This window comes from Theropithecus gelada, chromosome 17, assembly GCF_003255815.1.
Source record: "Theropithecus gelada isolate Dixy chromosome 17, Tgel_1.0, whole genome shotgun sequence".
Lineage (NCBI taxonomy): Eukaryota > Metazoa > Chordata > Mammalia > Primates > Cercopithecidae > Theropithecus > Theropithecus gelada.
Window position 1 is genome coordinate 41,797,941 of NC_037685.1, and position 13,156 is coordinate 41,811,096.

The 13,156-nt window shown below is 40.8% G+C and overlaps 1 protein-coding gene across 3 annotated transcripts; it reads right to left on the reverse strand.

Annotated features, from left to right (window-relative positions):
* Positions 1 to 5,160: 5,160 nt before the first annotated feature.
* TEX30 (testis expressed 30) lies at positions 5,161 to 12,829 on the reverse strand. Of its 3 annotated transcripts, XM_025364811.1 has the most exons (6): positions 12,691 to 12,829; positions 9,053 to 9,127; positions 8,352 to 8,582; positions 7,295 to 7,346; positions 6,319 to 6,524; positions 5,161 to 5,624 (listed from the first exon to the last, which is right to left on the reverse strand). In XM_025364811.1, exons 2-6 carry the CDS (start codon positions 9,065 to 9,067, stop codon positions 5,445 to 5,447), a joined length of 684 nt encoding a protein of 227 aa, XP_025220596.1. In that variant the 5' UTR covers positions 9,068 to 9,127; positions 12,691 to 12,829; the 3' UTR covers positions 5,161 to 5,444. The 3 variants fall into 3 exon arrangements, with proteins under 3 accessions (XP_025220596.1, XP_025220599.1, XP_025220598.1); XM_025364814.1 differs by lacking the exon at positions 6,319 to 6,524; XM_025364813.1 differs by lacking the exon at positions 9,053 to 9,127 and having other exon boundaries at positions 12,691 to 12,823.
* Positions 12,830 to 13,156: the final 327 nt, after the last annotated feature.

The window sequence follows — 13,156 nt, forward strand, 5'->3', positions numbered from 1 at the left end:
TACCAAAATTATCTGGGTGTGGTGGCAGGTGCCTGTAATCCCAGCCACTTGGGAGGCTGAGGCAGGAGAATGGCTCAAACCCGGGGAGGTGGAGGTTGCAGTGAACCGAGATCGCGCCATTGCACTCCAGCCTGGGCGACAAGAGCGAAACTCCATCTCGGGGGAAAAAAAAAAAAAAATTAAGCAGCTGGAAAAATAGTTACTCTCACCTACTTGCAGAAATTCTCTAAATCATTTAATGGTAACTATCTTAAAAGGGATTCATTGTTTCAACATTTTCTTCTCTCTAGTTCCTTAGATCTTTCCAAGCTTTATGGCACTGAATTCCTAATTAGTGTTTCACTGAAGAGCTCTTAAAGAACTGAAAAGGAACTGCTGCATACCACTCCTGCTGATGGCTAGGTTTACATAGGCATAAGTATTATCCGTCTCCAGGCCTTTGTCATGTTTGTTACTTATGTACTTGCTACTAATGAAAGTATAATTATCTATTTTTCAGCATAAATGCTTCTGTCCCTTGGACTAGAAACCTCCTAGACCAATGTCAAGTGAACAGCACCAAAAGTAAATGCTAAGCAAGATTTACTTGCTTACAGAGTAAAAAGAAAAGGAATATCAGAGAAACCCTATTACTAACAGTAATAAAAAACAGACACTACAAGAAAACACAAGGAAAATTATATTAGTTTTTTTTTTAAACTTCCTATTATATTTACCAATGTTACCATCTTTGAACTATTTTGACATTATGAACTTGGTTTTTGTTCTTAACAGGAAAAAGTCCCAATATTAGATATATAAAATAGCAACATAAAGCCAGAGATTGTTCAAAATTGTTAGAAATTCTTTCTGTAAATATCTTAGTTTAATACATGTATTGAATAATAATTGTGTAAAGCACTGAACAAGGAACCAAAACGTGCTTTAACACACTTTGTTAAAATTTTGTTAACATCTTTGTTAATATTTAACAATGATGCAGAAAAAAAATCCCAAACTTGAAGGAATCTGTAATGTAAGTGAGATGGAGATATTAATAACTTAATGAGAAGGTAGAGTTCGGTTAACACAGAAAGGAGGAAGATATTACAGGAGTTTGAGGAGAGATACTTGGTTTGGGGTAATTTCAAGGAAAGCTGCAGAGAGAGGAAAAAAACCTTTTTTCCCCTACTCATTTGGATTTGGTAGCAGGCAAAGATGAACAAAGAAAGTAGGAAGAAGAGTAAAAAATACTTCTTCCATTTTATAAACATTTATATAGTCCATGTTAGCTATAGCATGGTTACAGGTGTGAAGTCTGGGAAAAGAAGGCTAAAATGTTGACAGATCCCTACTGTGGAGCCACCTTCAGAGATCTAACAGTTTTTGAGTTGGAAGTATCAACTGGTGTATCAAAGCAAGGAGACAATAAAATTGGAAAATCAATTAGGCTACTGCAGTGATAGAAGAGAATTGATAAGGGTCTGAATTAGAGTGATGGTAGTGTAAAAAGAAGAGTAAGAGAGTGAAACCCAGGATTTAGTAACTAAAAGAAGGCAAATGGCTGGGTGCGGTGGCTCATGCCTGTAATCCCAGCACTTTGGGAGGCTGAGTTAGATTGCTTGAGCCCTGGAGTTTGAGACCAGTCTCGGCAACAAAGCAGGACGCTGTTCTCTACAAAAATATTTGAGACCCTCTCTCTCTAAAAAAACCATAATTTAAAAAAGTAGCCAGGTGCAGTGGCAGGCGCCTGTAGTCCCAGCTACTTGGGAGGCTGAGGCAGGAGGATCTCTTGAGCCCAGGAGTTCAAGGTTGCAGTGAAGTATGATAATGCCATTGCATTCCAGTCTTGGTGACAGAGTGAAATTCTGTCTCAAAAAAATAAAACTGGGCTGGGCGCGGTGGCTCGTACCTGTAATCCCAGCACTTTGGGAGGCCAAGGCAGTCGGATCACTTGAGATCAGGAGTTCGAGACCAGCCTGGCCAACATGGCGAAACCTGTCTCTACTAAAAATACAAAAATTAGCGGGCGTGGTGGCACACACCTATAATCCCGGCTACTCAGGAGGCTGAGGCATGAGAATCGCTTGAACCCGGGAGGCGGAGATTGTGCCACTGAACTCTAGTCTCAAAAAAGAACAACAACAACCACCACCAAAAAAACTAAAATAATATTAAAAAAAGCAAATGGATCAAGGAGGAGGATGGAAGAATTAATGGTGACGGAGAAAGGATTTACAGATAATCCCAAATCTGGTTTAAGATGAGGCTTCCCAACGTGGGCACTATTGACAGTTTGGACAGGATTATTTCTTTGTTGTGGCTGCAGTCCTGTGTATTGTAGGATGCTTAGCAACATCCCGATCTTCTACCTACAGAATGCTGGTAGCACCCCAACCCTAGTCATGACAATCAAAAATATTTCCAGACATTGCCAAATATCCCCTAAGACAGGGGTCCCCAACTCCCGGGCTGCAGACCAGTATTAGTCTGTGGCCTACTATGAACCAATAGCAGGCAAGCCGGCATTACTGCCTGAGCTCTGCCTCCTGTCACATCAGTTGTGACATTAGATTCTTATAGAAGCAGGGAATCTTATTATGAACTGTGCACATGGGGAATCTATAGGTTGCACGCTTCTTATGAGAATCTAATGACTCATGATCTGGGATGGCACAGTTTCATCCAGAAAACATCCCTACCCCCACCACTCCCACCCCAGTCAGGTGGAAAAATTGTCTTCCATGAAATGGGTCCCTGGTGCCAAAAAGGTTGGGGACCACTGCCTTAAGTGGTAAAGGTCCCCCCTGGGTGGGAAGCATTAGTCTAGGTGAGTGGTTATGAGGCAGGAGAATAGGGTTTGGAGGCAGGGAACCTAAGACCGATTCACCGTGACTTCCTACAACTAAGTTGATAGGAAAATTCCAACTTTCCACACTTAAGTAACAAAAAGACCAGAGGCTACTCCCTTTGCAAACCCCTTTTCTGTGGAGCAGATGGAAAATTGAAAGTTGGTTGCAAAATTGGTTGCTTTCTGCAACCAGACATTTGCATGGGAGTGTAACTTTGTAACTTCACTTCAGCCTCTAACCAATTGATTTCTGCAACCAATCAGACTGATTGTGGGCTACCACTTCATTTACATGGGGTGAACACCAAGTAGACAATTGGAAACCTCTAGGGGGTGTTTGCACCCCAGAAGATTCCTTCTCCAGGGCCCTTGAGCCACTGCTTGGGCCCACTGTGGAGTGTACTATCATTTTCAATAAATCTATGCTTTCGTTGCTTCACTCTTTCCTTGCATTGCTGTGCATTTTGTCCAATTCTTTATTCAAAATGTCAAGAACCTGGACAACTTGCAGTCAAGACCCTCTACCAGCAACAGCTATGCCATTAATTAGGGCCTACCAGAATAGGCGGCCAGAATGGCTCTTTGTCTATAATCTCAAACTTGAAGGGGCTGAACATTTTCCTGCAAGGCATGGTAAATCTATGGAGGAGAGCAGATGTGACCTCTTCCTAAATGTTCGTTTCAGCTGTAGATATATCATTCATATCTTTCTCTAGGAGTTTTATGTTCCCCAAATATGGCTAGCTATACAGTCCTCAAATGTCAAGCCATTACATTAATAAGGAACAGTAGTTTCTTATAGACAACTCGGGAAAATCAACTTTAAATGATCATCTACCTACATTATGCCTGTATTTGATGTAGTATCTTTGGTCATCATATTATGCCTATAGTTTAATTTTGCAAACACAAATATTGTAAATTGTATAGCCTGGTTAGCAGCCTTTTAAATGTTTTGCTGTACTCTAACATTATGTAATAAGTTGTCCTTTGTGTTTTCCTTGTCCCATTAGTTTTACTTCTGGTTCACAATACTTACGTTCCTCAGTGACTTAGAGTTGTTAATAGACCACTGATTCTATCTTCTTGATAGCTTTGCATATTTTTTATGTTTAAAATCTTTTGATACTAGTAGTGTTTTAAAATTTCAAATGTTAATTATTGTTTACTCATACAACATTTTTAAAAATTTAGGTTCAGGAAATGACTTAGTCAAAAATATCTATTATACATAGTAACAGGAATTTTATAGTTATACATCACTTTATTCTGTAATATGAAAGATTTGGACATTATTACCTAAGTTTTCACTCTTTTGTCATATTTAGAAAAATAATATTTTAAATCTACTGATTCCATCAGGGCAGGAGGAATGAGGGGCCTCAAAAATCTGCAAGCTGCCCAGGCCACTTGAGGCTATTTTAATGGCCTAACATTAAGAGTAGTAGGGAGGATATGCAAAAGATTTACTATAAAGAAACATTTCTTACTACAAACTTCTATTTAAATTTAACATCGGCCTCATCACCTTTTGTGAATTTTACAGGAAATACAAAAACCATGTTTTTTTATATATATAACTCAATACCATCCAAGCTTGACATCAGGTGATAGTTGAACTTTCCAAGGCAAAATTAAGTGCACCAACTGCCTAGATATAGCAAAGACGTTTGTACCACAAATTTACAATTATTTTCTTTAATCAGAGTGGTCTATTGATTTTACATACTATGTCATTTTTCTGAGACACAGTCTCACTGTCGCCCAGGCTGGAGTCCAGTGGTGCGCTCTAGGCTCACTACAGCCCCAACTTCCTGGGTTCAAGCAATTCTTCCATCTCATCCTTCGAGTAGATGGGATTATAGATGTGTGCCACCACACTTGGCTAATTTTTGTATTTTTAGTAGAGACAGGGTTTTGCCATGTTGGCCAGGATGGTCTCAAACTCCTGGCCTCAAGTGATCTGCCCACCTCAGCCTCCCAAAATGCTCAGATTACTGGCATACGCCACTGTGCCCAGCCTCACACACTATGTTGTAAGCTCCAAGTTTTTATTCATCTTTGCAAACCCAATGAGGTTTGCCTGTAGTAAGCCTTCAGTGAACACTTCTTGAATTAAAGATCTTTATTTCATTCTAAAAAGTCTTCAGGGTCCCCATATTTGAAACATATGTCCACTCCTATCCCTTCACTGAGATTTATTAAAAGGTGAAGAGAAGTGTGCATTCTATAAATCTGACTAGATTAAACATAATGGTTTGATTTCCTTTTCTGAAGATAACACTGCTCTGCAAAATTTCTCAGTTGCGTATCAATAAGACAAAAGCACCTTTGTAACAAAATTCGAATGTTTAATTTTTTTCAAAACTTAACTATACTAATGAAAATAAATTATATGTAGACCACCTTCAATATTTTTACATCATCTTTATACAACTATAACAGTGCTTTCAAAAGACATTTTGTGAAGGACATTAATTTCACATTTAAAATGTGTTTCAAAAATAAGGGAACATTAAAGAACATCAAATTAGTCTGAAATATATCTCACAATGCTGCGAGGCATACTCTTCTTTATCAAATTAACTGTATGTGTATTCAAGATGGCTTTTAACTAATGACATTTCTTGTCCATTTCAGTAATTTCTTGGATCCAAAACAAAATCTGTGTATTTATTTCTTTGAAAACATCATTTGTCGACCGTCCTTTCACTGCCATGGAATGATTTGCCTTCTCAATCCAGTGGATTTTATGGGGAGCTTGCATTTTCTGTGCCACTTTCTCCAACAAGTTCTAAAGAAAAAAAGAAGAGGATACTAGACTAATGTTCTGTTGATATTTAATAAAAGCTCCTCTCTCCCCCACCTATACTGACATTCATTCCCAAGTATTCACTAAATGCTTTCTCACAGACAACTTTCTAGGCAATAGAATGTGTGAGGAAATGTCCGTAAATGTGGCAGTCCACTTCTCTCAGCTGTAGCAATATCAGATCAAGCACTCATGCATCTACTAATAAAATGTTAAATAAATTGGAATAAAAAAATTTTTCCCAAAAAAATCTTTTTCCCAAGCAAATTATATGCTCTGGGGAATACAACGTTGTTTCATAATATTGGGCTAATATTTAGTAATGTGTAGACATTGCCAACCCTTTCTCAAGAATCAATTTTATAACAAACAATCTGCCTGAATATTGAAATGATTTAAAAAATCTACAGTGTAGTAATCCCCAAATCAGACGATTCATATATTAAGCCTTCATTTTCCAAACAAGGGTCATATTTACCAACTCTATTTCCAGGGAGACAAATTTTGTCAGTATACTTATATTTTTAGGTTCTCAAAAGCAACGGAGTAACCAGGACACAAAACTAGCATTAGTCAAATTGGCAACTTTTAAAAGAGACTGTTGCCAGAAGTATCTTGCTCCCAAGATATTTCTTTCATTCTCTTTCATTCACACAAACATTGAGTTATAATTCACCTTTTCACACATTTCATCTGCTGAGCCTGACACAAACAGTACAGGCTCTTTTAAACGAAAGAGGTCTTCATCTCTGAGTTTATGCTGCTGCTTTGGATGGTGCAGTGGGTAAGAAATACAAATGAGACCCCGAACAAAATCATCACCATCATCTGGCTCAATGTGACACATTACAGAAGCAGCTGCTCTTGAGCCCATTGAACGACCTAAAATCAATTAAAATTAAGTTCAGTTTGAAATATAAACTTTCACATAAAGTAGCAGTGATGATGTGGCAAATTGAATCTTTTACTGTTCATCATATCTGTTTACCAACAAATTAACTCCAAATCGCAGCAATTAACAAGTTGCAATACCAGGCCAGGTGCAGTGGCTCACACCTGTAATCGCAGCACTTTGGGAGACCTAGGTAGGCAGACTGCCTGAGGTCAAGAGTTTGAGACCAGCTTGACCAACATGGCAAAACTCTTATCTCTACTAAAAACACAAAAATTAGCTGGGCAGGGTGGTGCACACCTATAGTCCCAGCTACTTGGGAAGCTGAGGCAGGAGAATCACTTGAATCCCGGAGGTGGAGGCTCCAGTGAGGAGGTGGAGGCTCTGTCTCAAAAAAAAAAAAAAAAAAAAAGAAAAGAAAAAGCTAAAAATTGATCTTAAGTCAAATGCTTAAAAAAAAAAAGGCAATTATTTTTCTGAACACTTAAAAGGACAAGGACAATCATTGTAAAGGAATCATATGCAAGAGGACGATGCAGGGATATGAATAAAAGGAGAGAAGCTCAGCTTACAATACATATACATGAGGTTCAAGTTTGCTCTAAGTATATAAAGTACTTTAACATTAAAAAGGTGACTTACCAAAACAACAAAAAAAATCATTAAATTAGCTTCCTATGATCAACTAATTTTAACTCTCCATTACCTATTCCTATATTAAAACAGGTACTTAACAAGTATTCACAAGTATTGTACTTACCTCCAAGAAAAACACCTGCAAGTTTGTATTCTCCTGATGTCTTTAGGTAATTCTAGAAAAATAAAAAAATCATCAGTTCTTCATCTATAAAATATTCCACTGGAAAGGCAAGATATATTGTTTCTCATCACCACTGAAATGTATGAAAATCTATGCAAAGATAACCAGAAAATCTTAAGGGATTCTTCTTAAAAGAGGTAAGCAGTCCTTCCTCTTCTGGTCATGCCTTCACTATTAAACCACATGTTAGGTAATACAGGCAAATACGTAAGAAAAAAGTCAATCTACCTTTACTAAAATTATTTAAGCACTAAACTATTTTTACAGAATAAATTATTTTTTAAAAAGGCCAGCAAAGGCTTGCAACTAACACCAAATTTGATAATGTTAACATCTAAAGTTCTAAAAAACTTAATAAGTTTGAAAGCATTTAGATCAGGGGTGTTCAATCTTTTGGTTTCTCTGGGCCACAGTGGAAGAACTGTGTTGGGCCACACATAAAATACACTAACTCTCATGATACCTGATGAGCTTAAAAAAAAAAAATTGTAAACAAAAATCTCATAATGTTTTAAGTAAGTCTACAAACTTGTGTTGGGCCACATTCAAAGCTGTCCTGGGTCATATGTGGCCCATGGGTTGGACAAGCTTGATTTAGTGAAACTTTAGTGTTATCCAGGATTTTAAGCAAGGTTTCTAAATAACATATACAGAAAACAGTATCATATTTGTACAGGCATAGTATGGTAAATAAAATATTCCAGAATGCCAAAATGATGCGCTAAAGTTACATAATTCCAGTGAGAAAAATCATAAGTAGTTTCCTTGGCAATATCATGGTGGAACATTTATGATGTAAGCATTCATCTCCACGGAAACTGATGACAGGGAAATCTGACCATTAAAAAGCTTTCAGGTACTGCTGAGTTTTCTAAGAATACACTCATTCAAAGATTTTTTTAATTAAACCAGACGACTACTAATAAAATTTATATTACATTTATTAAGGATTTCAAACAGAATTCTGTTATAAGTAAACATAAAGAAATTTTCTTACCAAAACTGATTTATATGCCTTAATTCTATGTACAATATTAAGGCCTTTACAGGTAAATCTCAGGCAGAAAAACCCATGGGATGCAAGATGGGATGCCAGTGACATCAAATGAGGAAGATTCATATCTCCTGATGCTCCATGTGTAAGAATTATTCCATATGTTAAGCTCTTGTTAGGTACCAAACAAACGGCATCTAGTAATTTATTTCCAAAAGGTATTTTTAATTTAACCTGGAATTCAAGAGAATAAAGGGATCAAAAATTACTTTCTTGCCTATTAAGACAACTGAACAGCTACATACATGTTTGCTCTGTGAGGCTCATAATTCAAGTCACAGCCTCCAAATAAAAAGTAGTGATATTAATAATAGTATTTAAGTGCTTACTGTGTCGGGTATTATTACAAGTGCTTTATATGTATTAACTTATTTCACCTTTCTAACAATTCTATGAGGCAAGCACTATCATTATCCCCATTTTATAGATAAGGCACAGCAGATTAAGTAACTTGCCCAAGGTTATATAGCCGCTAGGTAGGATTTAAACTCAGGGCAGTCTGTTCTAGATTCCTCACTCTTAACCACTTATGCTATACTGCCTCCCACAGTGAAAGTTGAAAATAAGATTACTCTGAAGCCATATAAGTACAAACAAACAAAAAACCAGGAACCCTGAAGATGCAGAACATACGAAAATATTACCTCTGTATGACTCATTTTCACTGTTGAATAACAAACTTAAAGTGCATTTACATCTGAGAAGCAAAGGACATCTCCCTGAAAAGAAGATTCTGTTGTGAAAGGTGAGTTGGCAGACATGGATATGACACAAAAACTATGAATGAACACATTCAGTAGCTAAAATAAACATTTAGAATTACTTCCCTAAAATCTGGTGTCTTTACATGTACATTTTTCTAAGGGCACTCAGAATTGGTTAGAGGGCCAGGTGCAGGGTTGGTAGATGTTATAGAAGATAAAACAAAGGTGATACTTTGACATGGAAACTGTAAGGTAATTCATATCAAAGTAGGATGCTGTATCTTGGTAAAAAATGATAACGTAAAAATGTATAAATACACATTTTTGTAAGAATCTTCATTCTAAATGAACTATCCTAATTTTTCAGCATCTTTCCATTAACCCATTTTCTTCATTATTATAGTTCCCAAGCCTACCCATCCACACCTTGTCATGTAACTTCACAGTGCTGCCAGAAGGCAGAGTATATATGTTTTCACCCTGTTTACTTTGGACTTGGCTATGTAACTTGTTTTAAGTAATGGAATGTAGGTAGACATTTCAATGTGTGACTTCTGAGCTTAGGCGTGGCAAACTTCCCAAAGCCCTCTTGAACTTTCACCCTCAGCCATGAGAAAAACATGCTCTAGGTGGTTTTGCATTTTCAGCCTGGGTCTCAAAATGAAGACATATGGAACAGATTTGAACCCAAAACTGAAGTCTGGAGTCCAGACTAGTCTAACCAAGACCTAAACAACAGCTGATCTGAAGATCCATGAACATGAAATGTAAGCCACTGAAATTTTGGAGTTGTTACGTAGCATTCCTTCCTATGTTAAGAGCTCTTGTATTGTTTAGGATATTATCAACATTAGGATCTCCATTACTCACCCATTTTTCCCATTAACATTTATTTATTCATTCATTCAATAGGTAACAGTAACAAGGTTTAAAGTTCAAAAGGTACCAAGACTATGTAGTGAAAAAGTCTCACTCATTCCACTTTTGACTTGCCATCAGATCCCCTCTCCAAAGGTAACCAATATTATCTGCTTCTTACTTATCCTTCCATATAGCACTGTACTTAATTTTCACACGAGTGTAAGTATATTTATAAGATAAATTCCTGGGGAAGGAATCGCTGTGTCAAAGAGTTTGTTCATAATTTTTTACAGAATTTTTTCATAGAACTTCCTGAGGTGAATACATTTCATTTTTGAACAAGTATCATGTGCACATGGTACACTAAAAAATGTAAACAGAAGTCAAAAGATTTGTTCATAATTTACAGAATATTTTTTTCACAGGCCTTCCTGAGGTGAAGAATACATTTCATTTTTGAATAGGTATCGTGTGTACATGGTACGTTTTAAAAGACAATGTAAACAGAGGTTTCCTCACACTCTTTCCCCGAGCCACCAAGTTCTTTTCACTTCCTAGAAACCACCATAAACAACGTATTATGTACCTTTCCCCATCTGTGTGTGTGAGCGTGTAGAATTCTCTTATTTCAGCCTGGAGAGCATTAGTCTGATCGGACTGTAAAAGTTTTGGAAGTTGAGTGAGATAAGGGAGATGAAGGACTTCAACCTTCAGTGTCCCTAACTTCATACATGTAGCCCCATAATTATGCCTGGGTTTCTCAGTTCAAAGATCCTCTGTTTTACCTTCTCAAGAGAATAAGCCTCCATCCATCCAGTCTTCTAACAAGGAGAAAGGCAGTCACCCAACAGCGTGAAATGGGGAAGGGGATCTGGATATCCAATTGCTTCTCAGATTTCACCTAAATCATTTCTTTAAGCTCCTTACACCCACCTTCTGCACCACCACCACCTTCATTCCCAGTACCACAGCTGTCCAGTGCTGCCAGTTTCCATGCAGTTTGAAGATTCTATGGTTAATACAGGGTTTGCTAAGATATTGCCAGCATTTCCTTTCCTATTCTCCTATTGTTGGAGGTTTGTTTTTGTTTTTAAATCCCCTTAATGTAATTTTAGTGAAACTTCACGAAGGAGTAAATTTAGATGCACGTAAACAATCACTATCTTAACTTAAAATGCTTCACTTTTTTTTTTTTTTTTGAGACAGGTTCTCGCTCCGGTGGACAGGCCGGAAAATTCTGTGGCGCAATCATAAGTTCACTGCATCCTCGAACTCCTGAGCTCAAGCGATCCTCTCGCCTCAGCCTCTTGAGTAGGTGGGACTAGACGCTCACCACCACGCCCGCTAATTATTTTAAAATGTTTTTGTAGGGACGAGGGTCTCCCTATGTTTCGCAGGCTGGTCTTGAACTCCCGGGCTCAAGCGATACCCCCTGCCTTGGCCTCCCAAACCGTTAGGATCCCAAGGCGTTTGCCACCTCCCGGTCTGCTTTACTATTTTTCAGACTTCACGATGCACAGTGTGTTCTTCACGGCTGGTGCACACATGCTGCTTTTCTTCAGAAACACGGAAAATGCCCCATAATACAATTCCCAAGCAATCTGCTCTAGGTCGTCTGGGTGTGTTTTTTTGAGACAGAGTCTTGCTCTGTCCGCCAGGCTGGAGTGCAGTGGCGCAATCTCAGCGAACTGCAACCTCCGCCTCCTGGGTTCAAGCGATTCTCCAGCCTCAGCCTCCCGAGTAGCTGGGATTACAGATGGGCGCCACCACGCCCGGCTAATTTTTGTATTTTCAGTAGAGACAGTGTTTCCCCACGTTGGCCAGGCTGGTTTTGAACTCCTGACCTCAGGTGATCCACCCGCCTCGGCCTCCCATCGTGTTGGGATTACAGGCGTGAGCCACCGCGCCGGGCCACTGTCGTCTGGGTTTTCATCTCTGGCTTTAAGTTCAGAGAGGGCAGGGTTTCAAGACTGGCCCGGCCTCAGTGCCCTCAATGGCGATGGTGAAGATGACCGGCTAGAGGTGCTGCGCCCACGAAACGCCAGTGCTAGTGGCGTCCGGAGCGCCGGCTCCACGGGCTGGGCGGTCGGCGGAGTTCTAGGACAACTCCTACTCAAAGGGCTGGGCGATCACCTCCAACGCTACAGCCCCTTCAACTTTCAGTTACAAACGTTCGTGCCCTGTTACGTCCACAGCATTACGTTGGCTGTCGTGGGGCAAACAAAAACGTTGAGTCCGAGTCTTACAGGGGGTCGGGTCAACAACCGCAGCAAACATGGAGAGAAAATTCAAAGTGGGTCTCACAGGCGTGCGGGGCTCGGCGGCGCTCGGGCACGGGATCCGTTCCCTCCGCAAATGCGCGCTGCCGGGGCTGCCCCGCCGGCCGCCCCGGACGACCCCTCTCAACTCGGAGGCTGCTTCGAGCCAGTCACCCGGGACTGGCTGACGCGGTCCAGGTTAGCCCCGTCCGGCTCTCCCTGTCCGTACTAACCCCACACTCCGCCCTCCTACCCGGCAAAGCCGACGAAGCCCCCACCGGCTGGTGCCCGCGGGCACCGAACTTAACGGAACGCCTCCCGGCTCGGACCAACCGCGCCTGAGGAGCGACGCCCGCGAGCCTCAAACGCCTCAGGCGGGCCTGCCGGGTGCTCTCCCCGTCTCGTCTCCCAGGAAGCCGCCCCTCAGACGGCGGCGCCAACCGCCACCGCCGCACTTACCCGAGAAGGCAAAAGTGGCCGCGGGCACCCAACCGCCGTCACTCCCTTCAGGGAGCTGACTAGCGCGCTCGAAGCGACCGCCTCGCCTGCCCCGCCACAGCGATCAGCTACGACGCACGCGCGCGCAGGCCACGCCCCCGGGTGCGCGGGCCGGGCCGCAGAGCACGTCGGGAGCGTGAGTCTCCCAGCCCGCCACATCCTGGGGCGGTACGCGCGGAGAGGCCTAGTCGGGGGAAGGCGCCAGGGTGGCCGCCGCCTCAGCAGCACGCGGACGGCTGGAAAGTCAGCCCCAGTTTCCGCCTCCCCCAGGATTGCTCCACTCGGGGCTTTTCCTCATCCCAGCCACCACTCCATTCCGAGGCGCGATCAGCTCTGACCAGTCTCTTCCTCACATCCATAGTCAAATCGTTACTCCCGTTAGGGTCAAACGCTTACAGAATCCAACCGCTTCGCACACTTCTACATG